Source organism: Drosophila kikkawai, chromosome 2R (genome assembly GCF_030179895.1).
Source record: "Drosophila kikkawai strain 14028-0561.14 chromosome 2R, DkikHiC1v2, whole genome shotgun sequence".
In the NCBI taxonomy this organism is placed as follows: Eukaryota; Metazoa; Arthropoda; class Insecta; order Diptera; family Drosophilidae; genus Drosophila; species Drosophila kikkawai.
The window spans coordinates 25,371,175-25,387,769 of NC_091729.1; the positions used below are offsets into that span (position 1 = coordinate 25,371,175).

Consider the following 16,595-nt stretch of genomic DNA (forward strand, 5'->3'; position numbering starts at 1 on the left):
AATAGTCATTTATATACCCTGTAACAAACGTATCCTTCCTTTTTGGCAGCTGCAGCTTATGCAAATCGGTGGGTAGAAAAGGGCTGGCAATTTTTTTTGGTAGGGGTTGAATTTAGAGCCGATTCTAATTCGATTTCAATCGAGAAGTGAGAAGTTGAGAGTACCAAAGGCCTCAATATGTGAATAACAAAATTTTGGTGTGAAATCTCTTTCCTGATTTAGGAACTAACCCAGCAGACAAAAAGCGGACTAAGTGGGGATGTTCGCTAAAAATATTAAATACAAAAAAAGGAACGGACTTTTCGCATTAGTTTAGCTAAATGCTCAAAAACGGACGCGCAAACGGACGAATAGCGAACGAGTATTGCGAATTCTCAGGATTATACCCGATAATGATGTCGTAAAAGGTCCGCAATCGAGATCTTATTCGGCTTCCGAAAAATTATAGCATTTTCTGCCACAAAACCCATGACAGTTGATTAACTTTATTATTGTTTATGAGCCTGAATCGCACGTTTTATCCACTTGAAACCCGCAAAACTATCGTTTTCAATACCATAAACCAACGTTTTTGTCTGCTGGGTAAAGTCTAACCAAATTCTCACTGAAAAGCCCCCACAAACACTTATGTATCTCAATGCAATCGATTTTCTGACCCTCGGCGGTCTTCTCTAAAATTTGAATGACACAAACACAGGTGATAAAAGGTGACTCAATCCAGATTCGAACCTTCTTCTGTTGTATGTTGATTTGTATTTATGCTTGATTCACACACACAATAAGTAACCCAAAAACTTTTCGGCTATGACGTTGACATGTTTTGCCCAGGGTTCTGCTCTAAATTACAATTCCTCCTCTATCTGGAGGTGTTTAGGTTTAGCTAGTGATTTATATTTATATTGTGGGGTTATATATTTTTCAACAATTTTATGTTGCTCCCCACCCTTACGTCCTTCAAAAAGGGTCTGGCGGAAACATGCTTACTGAAAATATGTCAATATGAGTAGTAATCAATTTTGAATTGTCAAGAAAATCGTCATCTACACATTAGTATTTCTAACAACTTTTTGGTTAAATTTAAACCGAGAGCATGGGTACGTGTTTGGAACGTTATTTTTGCCCCAACAAGCCTGTCTGCAGCACAGGTAGAAGAGCCACTTTCTGCTATCCTGGCGGTGGAACCTATTCCGGCTATTGGTCTTGCAACAAACACCATGGCTGGGGCGTGAAGAAGACTGCGAAGCGAACTTTCCTGGACTTTTCGGGGAAAAAGACGCCCGAGGGGCAGCTCATCTACGAGGGTCACTGGGTGATGAACAAGCGGCAGGGAGTCGGATCAATGTTACGTAAGCGTGGCACGGATGTGCAGCTGATTTACTCGGGTAGATGGTACGACGACATGAAGTGCGGCGAGGGCAAGCAGTTCTATGCCGATGGGTGCGTCTACTTTGGCCAGTGGTTAAGAAACCGACGACATGGTCTGGGCATTCAGTGGTACTCGGATGGTGGAATCTATGCGGGCGAGTGGGAGACTGATTACCGACACGGCCTGGGGGTCATGTTCTATGGTTCGTAGTAGACAATTAATTTAATCGATACTTCTCTCTGGAAAATAATGGAAATACTAGCTAATGGCAACCGCTATGAAGGACACTTTGCACGGGGTTATAAAAACGGTGAGGGTGTCTTCTATCATATGCACACCGGTCAAATTCAGAAAGGGATGTGGGAGAACGATAATGTTAAGGTGTCAGTGATGCAGGATGAGCCCAAAATGCGATGCAATACCGGAGTGACTCCATATCCGATTCCAAGGAACTATCTCAAGTATCCAAACGAAATAATGCGGGAGTTGTTTCAAAAGTACAAAGTGGCTGGCGAGAAGCCTCATCGCCGATTCAATGACCAAGTTAGCCTGGACTTTGTACATCATTACCGACAATATGCCTCATTCGAAGAGCGTTTCGCCTCGCCGACAATAGTGGATCTCTATCCCAACGGCAAGTTGGCCTGCACCTGTGACTGCGAGCAGATTGCCAGGGCAGAGACCACTGTTAGTCAGATATAGTAAAGTCTATAGTATCAAAAGTGGGTTTAATTTCATGTCCCTTTGTCAGTTTTTGGGCATTTTTGGTAAGTATGCGCTCAATATAAATTGTTTATTAATTATTAACATTCTATTTACTTGTCATATACATTAGCTTCACTGTTGAAAAAGTGGCTACTTTGGAACTTTAAGCCGACAGAATGAGGTTTTTCTCTAATGGCCGCTAAAATACCTGCGTATCCCCAACCCCTCAACAAGACGGACTTGCCACGCCCAAGACGAACCATCCACCCACCCACCCACCAACCCCAAAAACGGACACCCACGTTTTCTACTTAATGATAAAAGAAAGGACATTAGCGGGCCTCGGCGCATCTCCACGTTTCGAGCGTCTTTCAAGTGAAAAGCAAAGAATTAAAAAAAATTAACAAAAAAAAAGGTCGGAAAAGAAAAGCGATGGTAGAAAAAGGAAGCAACAAAAAATGGGGACGCGCACAATGAAAGAAAAGAAAAAGATTTCAGGACCACCTCCCAGTGCACCCACCACCTCCTCCTGCTAGCTCTCCTCCATTTATCAAGTTCCTTTTATTTCGGTGCGCGGGCGTAGTTAAAAATTAATAAATGAAATTAATGCCGGCGACACTTTGCAAGGCATTGGCCAGTACGGAAGTTGAAGATGTTGCCAAGGTTTTTCCTTTGACTTCCCTCTGTTTACATCAAAAACATTTTCATTTGAAATATTAAGCGCCTAAAAGTCGATAATGCTTTTTTCCTTTGCCAGTGACAGCTGCGTCGCATGAATTTAATTAGAGGCCAGGCTGAATTTCACCAGGGAGGCAACAACACTTTTTTTTTTGGCTGCCCAAGTCCAAGTCCATCCAACGCAATTAACTGCCCACACTCCTCCCCCGTGCAGCAGCGAAAGTAAAAACTTTTAAGGAAAAAAATCTCTGTAAATTCATCTTTGTCGCTGCCGGTGATTAATCACAAGCCAAGAGGAGAGGCCAGAGCAGAAAGAGCACTGCGGGCCCTGACCCATTGAACAGGTGTAATGCTGGGAAAACAGTGTATGTGTGTGTGCGCCCTTTAAACTGTCCCCCCGGTGCCGTTAGGCGGTGACTACACATTTTAAAAAGTTTAGGCTTAATATGCAAAAACAGGCCCAGGCTTGGTGGCGGATTAAAAAGTTTTCCCAGCCCGACAGGAAAATGGAGTAAGGCATTAAGCGCTCTAAGGAAAATTAGAGTGTGGTAAGAAAAATGTACCCAAAACTGAATGATTTTTTTCCCCCGTTTTGATCTCGTTAAATATGATAAAGAATATATCTATCTTTCAAACCTCTTTCCATCGTGATATATTTTAATATTTTAAAGTTTCTACTCATATCTTATGCCCAAAAATTCCACCTTCTGGATTTTTGGAGGCAAAAGGCGTTTCAAAAATGTCTGGACCCAGACCCGTCGCCGCTGGTATTCGCGAAGGGAACGTAATGGGATTGATAACGGTCCTACTTGGTGGAAACATTTCATCAAAGGTAGCCGTGGCTAGGATTTCATTGGCCACATCTAAAAACTTCTTGGAAAGACCATGCTCCAGGCCAGGCACTATTTCATTCAGATACAAGTCCTGATTATTGTTGATAAGGGCATTGCCAACATCTCCCAAAATCCGGTCGCCATTGAACAAGTTCTCCAGATTCAATTTAAAGTCCTTGAACTCGATCCGCATGGTCATCTTGGTGAACTTTACATAGTCCTGTCCATTTCGCAGATAGCGAGTGCCACGCATTTTAACGGATGCCTTGGCATTCTCTAATTTGGGGAAATCCAAGTTTAGTCTGGGAAGGTGGTTCATCTAAGGCTTAGACATACCGCAATATCCCTGCATGTTTCCCCTGCCCTTGATATCGAGTAGAAGCAAGTTGAGGTGCATTGAATAACGTCCCCTAAAGTCGATGCGTGGAAGTGTAATCCAAAGATCATATGATATATCCCATGGTTTTGCTCTTTGTAAAAAGTAATAGTTAACATAAATAACAGCAAGCGTTTCAAAATGTTTGTATAGTTACATGAGGCGATCTATGATAAAGTTACTCCCTCCAGTGGCCTCGAGATCCGTAAACAAAGCTTGAAACTGGCTGCTTCTTCCTAGTTCGATATTATCCAGGGCCAAGGGCTCTAGGGGTGGCGTTGTATAGCCATCTCCTAGATTACCATGAACTAGTAGAGGCCTTAAATTGTAGACAGCATTGATGATGCAGCGCTCCAATTGAGGATCATCCCGAGCACATGGCTTTATAGTAGATGCTAAACAAATATTATATTAAAATCATCTTTATAAAGCCTATGGACTTCACTTACGCAGTTTGGCACCAGCTAATTGGCACAGGGCCACTAATAAAACCAGCAGCAAGCCAAATCGATTTCCACACCAATCAGAGATCATCTTGCGTAGCTACGGAATCTCTGGGGGACTGGTGCGAACCGTAGTTGTTCCGCTCGAGCAATCGACTAACGATTCGTCCAGTCTCGGTTAGTGCTTTTGATTGAATTAAGCAAAGCTTAAGTCTCTCTCTCGCGACATTTTTGTCGCTTTTAATGAGCACTGGCGGCGTCCACAAGCGAAGACCCAGTTGTATCTATTGGAAACGAAACGTACTCGCCACCGACCCCACTCAGGGGCACGTGAGGTGTCGCCTTGCATGTAAAGTTAAATTTATGTAGTTTTAAGTGAATTAAAACAAAGCTGAATATGCTGCTGTAATTCTGAATAATAACAAAGGCAAGCGCCAAATCAGCTGCGGAAATTTGAATAATAAATTTGACTATCCAACCTCAAGGGGCCAAAATACTTGGCTCTTAACTTGTTAAAAATGCGGCAGGACTAGATTGGGGAGATAACATCAACACCAATCACAAAACAACACAAAATGTTTATATTTTTTGATGCAAATTCTCAATTTGCTAACGAAGCAAACTCCCTACTATGGTGTTTACACCACCGCCTTGAGCGAAATCAGAAAATGAAATCCCTAACGAATGAATGCAGCGAAGTTTCATTGAATGAAAAACCACATTTTAAACTGCCAACTTGTATGAAATGTAATTTTAACTAGACACAATTGAAAATTAAGCATTTAAACATCCCTCATTTATTGTTATTAAAGGCCTTCGAGATAGTTTCAAATCCATTTTAATGGGTAATAAAACAAAAGAATTGTTCAAGTTAAAAAAAAGGTAATTGCCTCTAAGCAATATTCATCACCCCTCGTTATTTTCTAGGCTTCAATCAGGCGCACTGACCCCTGACACCCAGTGCACATCAGGAGGCAGCAACTACCTATATATGTACATATGTACCTTTAATGCTGTGAACAGGAAATGCCTTTATACATCTCAAGTTTCTTCATGTTTTTAATAGAACCAAAGATTTTATAGTTATACACACAACCTCTCAGAATCAAAAGTTGCCCAAACATAAAACCTGCAACGCATTTAAATGATGGGGTCCTTTACAGTTGGCAGACCATCATCAGCACAAGCAGCATCAATTCGAGCGCCAGCAACCCCCCAGCCGCAGCAACTTTTTTATTTATGCTGTTTTCAAGAAGATAGAAACACATCAAATTTGTAACAAATTACATTTGATGCATGTAATAAAAATCCCGCACAGCTGGCCAAGCGAAAATTTCTCCCCACATCCAATAGGCGTTCACACCGCATTTTGGCCTAATTAAGTTTTCAAGTGCAATAAAATGATGGCTGGTCGCTGGGAATCAGGAGCTACTACAAGTTGGGCGAAAGGGAGGCCAAGGGGGAGAGCAAATGCCCAATTGCGTGCGGGCATCAAATTTGCGCACAAGTACATAAAACACAAGTTAAAAACTTAAATGGATTTACCACAATATGACTAAAAGCGATGATGGAGACGATGATGGGCAACGTACACGAACACGAACGCATACACGCGTTGGTAAATTTCATCTCATTTCTGGATTAGTTAAAAGTCCTGATTTATGTGTTGGTCCCGAAAGACCGCCGGACCGCAGCCTTTACTGGACTTGATGGAAATGTATTAAACATAAACTGCAATGGCAAAATCTACTATGATCCTAAGTCGAGCCCAAAGTGGAACTTGAAATATGTTGTGTTCTGCCTAGACTCTATAGTATAGACTTGTATTATTTTTGTGAAAATATAAATATAACAAGAAAGAAAGCTATACCCTTGCAGGTAACAATTAAAATATATCATAACTAAGTCAAAAATGCATTAATTTCGATTCGGAAAGCAGTTTTGTGTTAGTTTTTATTAATTTAAAAAAACTGCATACCAAATTTAAAATTTTAAGAAATCAAAATTTTTGGCCATTTTTGCTAATTTTAATGATGTAACCCCTTATCAAATTTCGCAAAAATGGCCAAAAAATCGATTTCTTCCGGACATGTCTAGAAAGATTCCCCTGTTGATGCTGATCAAGAATATATATGGTTTATGGGGTCGGAAACGTCTCCTTCACTGCGTTGCAAACTTCTGACTGAAATTATAATACCCTGCAAGGGTATAATAACCAAAACGTATCAGAATGTCATTGGAATTTTGTATGAAATTTATTTAATTTAATTTATTTATTATATTATCCTAGCGCAGCAAGTTTACACTTATAATTGTAGAACTAGTCACATATTTGTAGACGATATGGGAGACTATAGATATATTTAAAGCAAATGGAGTAAATAGCATACTATATCAGCTGAAATGGGGCAGGCCAAACCAATAAAATCTAACAAAAGCTTTTGGTAATTAAAGTAGTAGGCTCTTAATTTAAAAACTAATTCATTTGGCGCAGGCTTCCTAACAGTTACTCTACAATCAAAACGATATTATCGTTCCTCTGACAGCTAGTACACTATAAAGACCAAATAGATCCAATAGATTCTCAGACTTAGATATATATTTAAAGATACAGATAGCTCCAGGGAAGCTTTAAAACTAGATTTAGTGCATCTCTATTCTGTTGATTCCATTTTCAGTACAAATTTCTCCATGATGACATTGAGGCGCTTTCGTTCCTTTAGCTGCTGTTGCATTATGTCTGAGATCTGCGTACCCAAAGCTAAAATTGCCTCCGTATTTGCTTCAGCTCGCTGAGCGTTCAAGCGGGTTTGTCTGTTCAATTCGCGCAGCTCCTTTGCAATGTCCATTAGCACCGGAACGGAGGAGCTCTCGTGCTCAATTTGCAGGGAATCTTCGTCGTCCAGCTTTCGCTTCTTGGGACTCGTTCGCGGAGTGGTGGAGTTAAGGCTCTGCTCTAACTTGACGCTCCTAATATTGATTGGGTTGCCGCACTCCTCTTCGTCGTCCTCCTCCTCCTCCTCAAAGTCTTCTGGAAACGATTATATATAGTGGGTGCTTCTGTAGATTCTGTGCTCTTACCATTGTCCGTTGGCGGGGCATCGTCGTGGTCAGTTTTTATGTTGCGCAGAGAAAGATGATCTGATGATCGTGCTTTTGGACGGGCCTCGACAATGGTATCCGCCATGTCATACAAGTCGCCGATCACGGCCACCGCATCCTCCAGGGGGGTGAGAGTGTCCTGGTACAGCGAACCCTTGCCGCTGGCATTGGAGTCCTCCAGACGGTTATTGGTAATCTTCTTTTTGATGCAGCTCTTCCAATCCTTCCACACCCGTTTCCACTCGCAGGCCTCTTTGACCGGCGGACCCACGCTATTTAGCTCTTTCGCCAATCGCTTCCAGGCTGCCTCGGCCGCCTGCTTGTCTCCCTTGAGGTAGTTTTTGGCAATGATTGGATGCCGTTCCATAAAGGCCACAAATATGGCATCTTGCTGGGCGGTTCTGTGCTTGCCCCTTTTGCCGGAACAAAACGAGAGTCAGCTTTATACTTTTAGGATGCTTTCACAGTATGCTTACATGTTCCGCCCTGCGATGGCTGATGGATTCTGTAGTGTAGGGTAGTTTTTGCAATTTTCCACAATTCGTCAAGAAATTAAGACATATTTTGCTTATAGAGATGGGAAAACTGCGAGAACTTTGATATTACTATATCGATATCGATAGTTCAGATAATCGATTGAGATTTACCGCGGTTTTGAACCATATCGATTTTTTAGAACAAAACTTTAGAACAGTTTCAAGCCAAGTTTTAACCCTCAATCCGGTTTCAAACTCGGCTAAATTTCTGGCATTTTGGTCACACTGGAAACAAAGGCGCATTTTTTAAATACGCCAATTGTTTGATAACAATTAAATATTTAAATCTACATTTTTTAATAGCTAAAAACAACATTTTAATGAAAAGCGAAAAAAATATATAAATAAAAGTAATGTACATTTTGCACAAAAAGTTGAAAACTGTTTGCCTAGTCCCAATGGCCCATATCTTATCACTCCATAGAGATAAGCATTGTCTCAAAGAGATTACAACACTGGCCTCAGTGGCACATGGGCGAGGCCCGGGCACTAACTGGGCAGAAAAGTAACCATTCAGTACGAAAAGGCTAGCAGGTGAAACAAGGTAGTGCTGAAAAAGTGTTTGAATGCCCAGCGGCAACATTATTTTATCAGTGAATCGTAAAATAATAAATTCCACAAAGTTTACTCGCTAAAAACTCTCCAATGGAAAGCCAAAATAGACATAAAAAACAGAAAAGTTTAAAAATCTCAAGAATGCCTTTGGCTACTCACATTTCGATTTGTGCCAAGTGTGTTATCTAATCACAGTGCCTTAAATTAATGTGTTAGCTTTTCCGAGTTTATAAATTAGGGCGCGGGCCGACAATGTTCTTTTGTGTATTTTACACCTGACTCATTTTCCAATGTATCGCTGAGAATTGTTATTATCAGGTGGAGGGTAATACCAATCTATATGGGACAGGGGCTACAACGGTATTCTGCGGGGTTCATATAAAAACTGATAAACGATATCTATGTACATGGGCATATAAAAGTGGACTTGACTCATGGAGCGTTAACAGTGCTTTATTTTCGGCCTGATAACTGAATATTTGCCAATGACGTCACCTTGTGTTGAAGATGGAAGCCAGGCCGGAAGTGAATATTTTAAATGACCATTTAATTTCATAATTGTGAGATATTTCTTCCTTGATTGGAAATTGGAACAGTGATTAAAGCAATATTTCAAAGTGACTAAGAAGCAAGATCAATACTCGCCATTTACACTGTGTAAACATTGACACATCGTAGAGCTTAGGCCCTTGTTTTTTGATAAGGCCCCAACGATAGGGAGTTTTATTATATAGTAGACTTATTTATATACGAGATAGCTGGTAACTATTGTCCAGAAACTATTCGTGTCAGGGTCAATTTAGGATTTGAAAAAATGTGGCATAGCTATTTATTGACTCAACCATTTTCTTTTAGCTTCACAACGAAAACGAAAAACCAAACCATGTTACCAATGCTGTTTAAGGCAGCAGCCGTCTGCCTGGGTGTGGTCCTCCTCCTGGGGGCCGTACAGGCGCAGGAGAATGCTATGCTACAGATACCACCATCCTTGGTCGAGTGTTACAACACATCCTTCTTCATGAACCGGGACAACCGGTTGCCTGCCAACATGGACACGCTCATTTCGCTTATCGAGAAGGTGGAGAACAACTATGCGACGACCGGTGTGCAGGCAGACATCCGAACAGTTGCCGTATCCTTGCTGCATCGTTTCCGTCAAGATGGTATCAAAAAGGCTGCCGGCATCACTGCCGCCAACGGCATCTTACCATACAGTCCCACAGGCTTTCAGTTTCCAAAGTTTCGGATTTTGTTGTCACGCCTGATCCCGGGAAATGCCAATAGCTTTCCCAACAGCTCGTTGACCAGTGTGGAGCGATGCTCCCTTCACTTTATGCTCTCGAGCACATTTGATACGCGAGTGCGGGGTGATGAGAACACAGTCTGCAATCAGCTCTCCCAGTACCGAGCCCAGCGACTTCCACGAGCCTTAAAGAAGGACGACAGCAACAACTTTATTGGCGATGTGGAGTGGCTTGACACCCGGCCGAAGCGAGGAGGGTCTTCGGGCTCCAACTCAAAATATGGACAGCTGTCAGAATTGGACTACGAAACAGACTGGGCCTATGCCGGCGCGGAAGGCACCAGCCAATGTCCCGTCGAGGATGGTCTAGTTCGTACGCGCTGGGGAACGGTGTCAGCGGGAACGGTGATTGCCGGCATTGCAGCCGGCGTCCAGCAGCAGACCATTCAGACAAATACCTTGCTGGCCCTGTCGCAGCGTCGTGGCCGGGGACGCAGTCAGTCCCAGACAACCAACAGCATTGACAATCGCTGGGCAGCTACCTTAGCCGGGGACTTGGCGGAGGTGGCATTGGTCCAGGTGCCCGTGTCCAATGGCTATGCAGCTTCAGTTGGAGCTACTGGTGGCTGGAACGATACAGTTCTTCCGCATTGGTACTTCCTGTCGCAACGCACCAACCTTGAGGCGACCGATGCCGAGATCCGTGGTGGTCTTGATGGCCTGATTCTGGCCAAGAACGTCGCCACCTGGAGAACTCAGGCATCTAGTCTGAAACTTTCTCAGTTGCTTCGCATGTATTACTCCACGAATGGGGTGCTGAGCTCCGGAATCAATGCCTGCAGCCGGCAGAGTCTATTCCCAACCGTGGCGCCATCACAGGAAATGGAGGCCCAGACGGCCGCCTTTGCTCAGGTGTTGGAGCGAGAGATGCAACTGCGGGTCACCATCGACCCGACCCGAATTCCCGAGTTTGCCGGCAACGCCAGCCTCTCGCTGGTGACGTATGTGCGTAAGTAATCACTATCACTAGCATTTGTATTATCGCGGAACCACCCTGCATTTAGTCTAGCTTGTTTAGATACTTTGAACAATTTTAAAACAATAACCCAAATGTAAAGGAACTTGAGCTTTTACCGGAAGTCCCCTGAAATACCAATATTGGTGTTAGAGTGCATTACGATTTCTTTGTTCTTACGTTTTCCCCTCTATCAGCACAATCCCTCAATGATGTGTCTTGTACGGCAACTACCAACCAGGACCTTACGGATGTCATTACCCCAATGACCAACTTGTACGTTTTCTTGGACACTTCTTGGCAATACAGCAACATTGTTGACTATGTAGTGTAAGTACTTGCAAAGGTATTGCAAAACTTAAATAATCTAAATCACATTACAGGTATGTTCTCCAGCAGTTGAACATTCACCCCTGTGCCAGCACAGTCACCATCCTTGCGGCCCAGGATGGCTCGGTTATCGTGAACACCACAAACTATATCACCGATGTCTATCAGCAATGGAATGTCACTACTCAGGCGCAATGTAAGTCATGCTCACGAGATATCGAATGAATCTAATATTTCTATATCCAACAGATACTCAGGGTTTCAACTTACCAACTGTGCTGCGTACAATTCAAAACCTCACGCAGAACTTGATGAATGAGGAGAGGACCAATTCTAGTTTGAGTGGCCGTTCCCTAGTGGCCCTAATGGTTCCCAACCAGGCAACCATAAATGATGGCGACTCAAGCTACGCAACCACGGAAATCCAGTATATCCAAGAACAGATTCCGGACCTTCGCTTCATTTACTATGGCGGCGGCAGCATTCAGCGGTTCTCCAGCTTCGTTCGGGATCCCTCGCAAGATCTTTTCACTCTAACCTATGGCAGTACGGTGGCTACATCAGCGGGACCCGTCGCAAAGCGCATCATTCAAAGTAAAATCAAGGCAATGTTTTCCAGAAATAATTGACTAATATGGGTTTTGTGCTTTCAGTTCCTCGGCGCGTCATCAACCCTCGTTGTGGATCGAACTGGTACACCAATAGCTGGGGTACAGATCAGACGGCCCAGTACGTGGGCCCAGGAAAGGTGAACTTTTACCGAATTTCCGCCAACTATTTCTTTGGAACTGGATCGAACCGGTATCTGACCATTCAAGCCCAGAATGGAGGAACCTATAACATTTGTACCTCGCGAAGCTATTCGTGGCCCCAGCAGAACTCAACGACTAGCTCCACAACAAGCTCAATAGAGCAGACTTGCTCACAAATAAGCGGAAGCAGTTTCAGCTACGACCTTTCAAGCGCCTGCACGGGTTACTACACTATCACCCAGTGCCCGGACCTGTTCTTCTCGGTTCAGGCCACCTCCAACACAACGTCCTGCAATGATGATGCTTGCCAGACACCGGATCAATGGCGCTACATCATGTCCATGGTCAATATGGGTTGCTACAGCGGTGTCTCCGGCCTGGCAGCCAGCTTGCTAACAGTTCTATTTGCCCTGATGGTGCAGCGGTTGTTGCAGTAATCGGTGACTAGTGTATCATAGTCTAAGTGATACAGATACGGCAGAGTTCAAAGCATATCTTCCCCGTCCCCTACCCTACCTACATTAATCTTATATTTTTCTTACTTAAGTTGTATGTTCCAGTGAAACGTAGCGAATAAATATCCCCACTAGAACAGCATTTTAACCTTTATTTTTGTTTGAGGGGTGGTTCCCTATAGACTGTAACCTGTAAGAGGCAGACACTGACACTAACTAACGCTGGCATTTTTATTACATTTTAGCCATAATGGACTATTTTCCGACTCAACAGTGGTCCGACGTTTCAAACTTGACCACCGTTATAGCGAATATATATGTGTTTGTGGACACCTATTGGCCTTACAGTTGGGTTGTTGATTACATTGCGTAAGTAGGTTTTATCAAGAGAAATGAATTAGAAATTCACCATTCCAATTTCTTTTAGCTTTGTTCTTCAGGGGCTCAACATTCACCCATACGCCAGTAATGTAACCATTTTCGCAGCTTCCGATGCTTCAGTCATGGTAAATACCACCGAGTACATTACAAACGTCTACGAGGAATGGAACTCCACATCACACTCTTGGCGTGAGAAAGTCGAATACCCATTAAAAGCAGACTTGGTCATAATTAAAATTGCCTTTTCAGATCCTACTGGCTTCAATCTGCCGCTTATTTTGAATACGGTAACCGGCAGGGTGGAGGATTTGCTCGATAAAGAGCGGGACTCCGACAATCTTGGTGGGCGATCATTAGTCGCCCTTCTAGTACCAAGTCCCCTATCCTATGTTGATGAGCAGGACTATGACTATTGCCAGCGATATCTGGAGAGACTCCGCTGGCGCCTGCCCAACTTGCACTTTATTTACTACGGCGGTGGAGCCCTGGTAAGGTTCCATGATTTTGTTCGGAACCCGAGCAAGGATTTGTTTCTTTTAAACACAGAAAAGCCACCGGAAAGTTGTGGAGATCCCGTAATTACCCGAATTCATCAAGGTGGGTTTGGCCTCTTTAAGAGGATATCTATTGACGTACTCTTACTCTTGCAGTTCCCCGTCGTCTGTCCAATCCGCGTTGTTACTCAAACGGAGCTATAACTGAGTTCGGGACAAACTCTCTGGAACAATTTGCGCGCTTGGGAACTATAAATTTCTACCGACTAGACTCTTTATATTTGCCGGGCAGACAGAGCATGCGGTACCTTAAAATCTCGCCCATCAGTAAAATCACATTCACGGTTTGCACATCTCGAAGTATTGAGCTGCCTTTTAGAAACCAGAGTGCACCGCTGAGGGCGGAGGAGACCTGCGAGTCCACAGCTCTGGGATCATATAGCTATGATCTTACTGATGCTTGTGTTGGCTACGATTTTGAGCCATGCCCTCCATTATTTTTCTCCGTTCAGGCTCAAAGTTTTGGCGAGATTTCGTGTACCCTGGACGCTTGTCAAACACCAGATGAAACGCAGTATCTGGTTAGTTTAAATAATCTCGGCTGTAACAGTGCAACTGCCATAAAACTGACTGCTGCTACAGCTGTTTACGCTATTTTTATGCTGTCTTTAGCTTAAGTGACAATTCATGTTCGAAATAATAAATTAGCTACATCAAATTCAAGTATTTTTCATCTGCATTACTTGCATTGATTACTGTCATTGAAAAATATTTCACAAAAAGATGTAAAATTCCTGCCCCCGGGTCGTCGCTCTGGGGACATTTCACACAAATTCGGTGGACTTCCTTGCGGAACTGGCTGTCTGGGAAGAATATATAGGAGCCCAGAAAGGATACAGACAATAAATAGAAATCTAATTTCTAAATCTAAATTCTGTGGAAACCAATTTGATGAGGGTCTATCGATCAATAAGATCGCCGGCCAAAGGAGGTGCTGAGGAAATCTGGTTTGTTGTGGAGAAAAAATTTTTAATTTTTGGTTTTTAAAATCTACGTTTTATTCTCTCAGTGTAAAGTAAGCAGTTCGGCCCGAACACTCTGGCAACGCTGCTGCACGAGCTACCAGCGTTACCATACTTCAAGCAGTTCAATATGAACTCCACAGTGGCGCCTCCAACATTGAACTGCACTAAAAATAGTGTTGCCAGACTTTTCGGTCCGAGTTACCGACGTTTCAAGCAGTTCAATATGAACTCCACTGTGGCGCCTCCACAAACTAACTGCTTGCGAACTGCTTACTTACACTGAGAGAATTAACTTAGATTTTAAAAACCTTTTAAATCTTTTAAAAATGTAAATTTTTCACAATATACAAGATTTCCTTTCAAGCGGACAAAAGCAAAATCAGCTCTTTTTATTATATTAAATATAATATAATTTAAAATGTTTAAAAAATGTTTTAAAAAAGGTTTACGTTATATTCCATTTAAAATAAGTTTCCTTACTGAAAGACAACTTTAGGACTTTTAATTCTACTGCGACTTAAATCACTTAAAACAGACAACAAATCACAATGCAGACCGTTGAACTAAATATAAAATCTGCCGCTTGAAGTAATTTTACTTCGCGCCCTTTTCGAATTCGTGCATGAATTAATATGTAATGAAAAAGGTGCCAGGGATAAAAAGGAGCAGCAGCTCTGCGGATGGATGGAGATGGAGAGACAAGTCGCTTTAATTTGGGAAATGTCAAAATATTCCAGCATCCTGCAGACATCGGACTTGCCATGCCATTGTTACATTTTAATAATCTAAAAATCGTTGGAGCTCCACACTACCTTCGAGCGTTCTAATTCCCAAAACAGCACTTATTGCAAAACAAGAAAAGCATCAATTTTATTTTGGACCTTCTGATTTAATACGTTTTTTTTGTTCAGCATGATTGCTGGGAAGCACCCAAACCAAGTAGGCGTAGGGTTTCCCTATGGATGCTTTCCAGCAATCCCAAAGTTCGGGGTACAAAGGCTCTTCCTTTGTTCAAGTCGACGAGGGCTTGGAGGCGTTTAATCAAGCGAAAGGATGCACAGACAGGAAGGGGGAGGAGCGATGCTGTAGGGGAAATCGAAATCAAAACTCCTGATTTACAATTTTCCTAAATTTTCTACATTTAATGCGACACTTAATTACAAAACAAAAAACCCATTGGCCATGCATTGTGAGTTGCATATGTGCTGTATGCAATTTCGTATTGCCCCTGGGGGGGTTCACCAAGATGTCAAGCGTTGCATTTGCCCCTTCCTAAAATATATGTATACCGCATGAACACGAGCTGCAAATAAAAAATGTCATGCGACCAATTGGTGTCATTCGGACGGACCCCTTCCGTCCAGGAGCAATTCTTGCGGCGGTGGTTGCACTGTAAGTGGCCAATGGGCTGGGGTGGAAACATACAGAACTGGTTTGCAGCCGTAGCACGCTTCGACTTCGGTTGTTCCCAAATGACCTAAGGTCAGTTTAAATCTTGCGTAAAATTTTAAGGGGGTAAAACATGAGTGCTAATTGCCAACACTTACGGAGGGACAGATCGAGATAATTTCTTATTTATTGGAATAAGAGTATTGTAGCGTTCCCATTTCCCTTTTGTTTTGTATATTTAATACATTTTATTAAGAGCCGGTAAAGTTTTTTGGGACTTTATAATGCAACTGAAAGATAGTAAGCTAAAAGGGATAACAATTCAGGCCAACAAACTTAATCAAATCTGTCAGAGAACCGCAGCAGCCCAACTCAACTCATTTCTTCTTGGCGTCTGACAAATGCTGTCCCAAGACACAAAAGCTCAAGTTTCTATATGCACTTGGCTAACGTCTTTAAGGATCCGCACATGCTCAACAAAGCCAACGGCTGTGACCGCAAAACAGGGCCTGGCCTGGCGTAGTATTTGCAGTTCAGAAATGTGTCTAAGAAAATATTATTGCTGACTTTGCATCGAAAGTTGATGAAATACTTCACGGAGTCTGAGGCGCATATCAGTGTCCTGACAGGCCAGCTCAGGACACGCAAGGGACAAAACCAGGGCGACCGCAAATCAAACTGGCTGCTCAAAGTTTTGGCCCAAGGCAAATGGGTAACATGTGATAAGTTTATTGTCTTGCCGCATGGCGCCGAGGCTCACACTTCCAAATCGAAAAGTGAAACGAAAAAAGGACCCAGCACCAATATCACATTTCATAGGAGAAATATGGTTTCTTTGTAAATAAATTAAGTTGTCTCGCCCACAAATATTAATTGCTTAATTAGCATATGCGTCTGGCGTGACCAGAGAGAAACCC

At 42.8% G+C, this 16,595-nt stretch overlaps 4 protein-coding genes across 6 annotated transcripts; 2 read left to right on the plus strand and 2 right to left on the minus strand.

The window, feature by feature from the left end:
• Window positions 1–999: 999 nt before the first annotated feature.
• On the plus strand, window positions 1,000–2,722 carry LOC108072254 (MORN repeat-containing protein 3). Its single transcript, XM_017163317.3, has 3 exons — window positions 1,000–1,568; window positions 1,629–2,133; window positions 2,202–2,722. The coding sequence occupies exons 1-2, from the start codon at window positions 1,091–1,093 to the stop codon at window positions 2,066–2,068; spliced, it is 918 nt and encodes a 305-aa protein (XP_017018806.1). The 5' UTR covers window positions 1,000–1,090; the 3' UTR covers window positions 2,069–2,133; window positions 2,202–2,722.
• A 687-nt stretch (window positions 2,723–3,409) lies between these two features.
• Window positions 3,410–4,731, minus strand: Jhbp10 (Juvenile hormone binding protein 10). The gene is made up of 4 exons (XM_017163338.3): window positions 4,408–4,731; window positions 4,116–4,353; window positions 3,919–4,052; window positions 3,410–3,858 (listed from the first exon to the last, which is right to left on the minus strand). Exons 1-4 carry the CDS (start codon window positions 4,490–4,492, stop codon window positions 3,428–3,430), a joined length of 888 nt encoding a protein of 295 aa, XP_017018827.1. The 5' UTR covers window positions 4,493–4,731; the 3' UTR covers window positions 3,410–3,427.
• Window positions 4,732–6,637: 1,906 nt separating this feature from the next.
• On the minus strand, window positions 6,638–8,093 carry LOC108072243 (uncharacterized). Of its 2 annotated transcripts, none has more exons than XM_017163305.3 (3): window positions 7,980–8,093; window positions 7,483–7,916; window positions 6,638–7,429 (listed from the first exon to the last, which is right to left on the minus strand). In XM_017163305.3, coding segments are annotated over exons 1-3 (810 nt in total). In that variant the 5' UTR covers window positions 7,982–8,093; the 3' UTR covers window positions 6,638–7,055. The 2 variants fall into 2 exon arrangements, with proteins under 2 accessions (XP_017018794.1, XP_017018793.1); XM_017163304.3 differs by having other exon boundaries at window positions 6,638–7,432.
• Window positions 8,094–8,503: 410 nt separating this feature from the next.
• LOC108072373 (uncharacterized) lies at window positions 8,504–12,531 on the plus strand. 2 transcript variants are annotated; one of them, XM_017163473.2, is made up of 6 exons: window positions 8,504–8,583; window positions 9,450–10,846; window positions 11,050–11,182; window positions 11,236–11,378; window positions 11,432–11,776; window positions 11,836–12,531. In XM_017163473.2, the coding sequence occupies exons 2-6, from the start codon at window positions 9,478–9,480 to the stop codon at window positions 12,369–12,371; spliced, it is 2,526 nt and encodes an 841-aa protein (XP_017018962.1). In that variant the 5' UTR covers window positions 8,504–8,583; window positions 9,450–9,477; the 3' UTR covers window positions 12,372–12,531. The 2 variants fall into 2 exon arrangements, with proteins under 2 accessions (XP_017018962.1, XP_070140337.1); XM_070284236.1 differs by lacking the exon at window positions 8,504–8,583 and adding an exon at window positions 8,721–8,770.
• Window positions 12,532–16,595: the final 4,064 nt, after the last annotated feature.

Coding starts and splice junctions, on each gene's coding strand:
- Jhbp10 (XM_017163338.3), bottom strand. CDS start 4,492: ATGATCTCTGATTGGTGTGGAAATCGATTTGGCTTGCTGCTGGTTTTA. Junction 4,053..4,115: donor TTTATCATAGATCGCCTCAT/GTAACTATACAA, acceptor CTTTTTACAAAG/AGCAAAACCATGGGATATAT. Junction 3,859..3,918: donor AAACATGCAGGGATATTGCG/GTATGTCTAAGC, acceptor TCCCCAAATTAG/AGAATGCCAAGGCATCCGTT.
- LOC108072373 (XM_070284236.1), top strand. CDS start 8,736: ATGCCTTTGGCTACTCACATTTCGATTTGTGCCAA. Junction 8,771..9,449: donor CACATTTCGATTTGTGCCAA/GTGTGTTATCTA, acceptor ATTTTCTTTTAG/CTTCACAACGAAAACGAAAA. Junction 11,777..11,835: donor CGCAAAGCGCATCATTCAAA/GTAAAATCAAGG, acceptor TTGTGCTTTCAG/TTCCTCGGCGCGTCATCAAC.
- LOC108072254 (XM_017163317.3), top strand. CDS start 1,091: ATGGGTACGTGTTTGGAACGTTATTTTTGCCCCAACAAGCCTGTCTGC. Junction 1,569..1,628: donor CCTGGGGGTCATGTTCTATG/GTTCGTAGTAGA, acceptor TGGAAATACTAG/CTAATGGCAACCGCTATGAA.
- LOC108072243 (XM_017163304.3), bottom strand. Junction 7,433..7,482: donor TGCCCCGCCAACGGACAATG/GTAAGAGCACAG, acceptor AATCGTTTCCAG/AAGACTTTGAGGAGGAGGAG.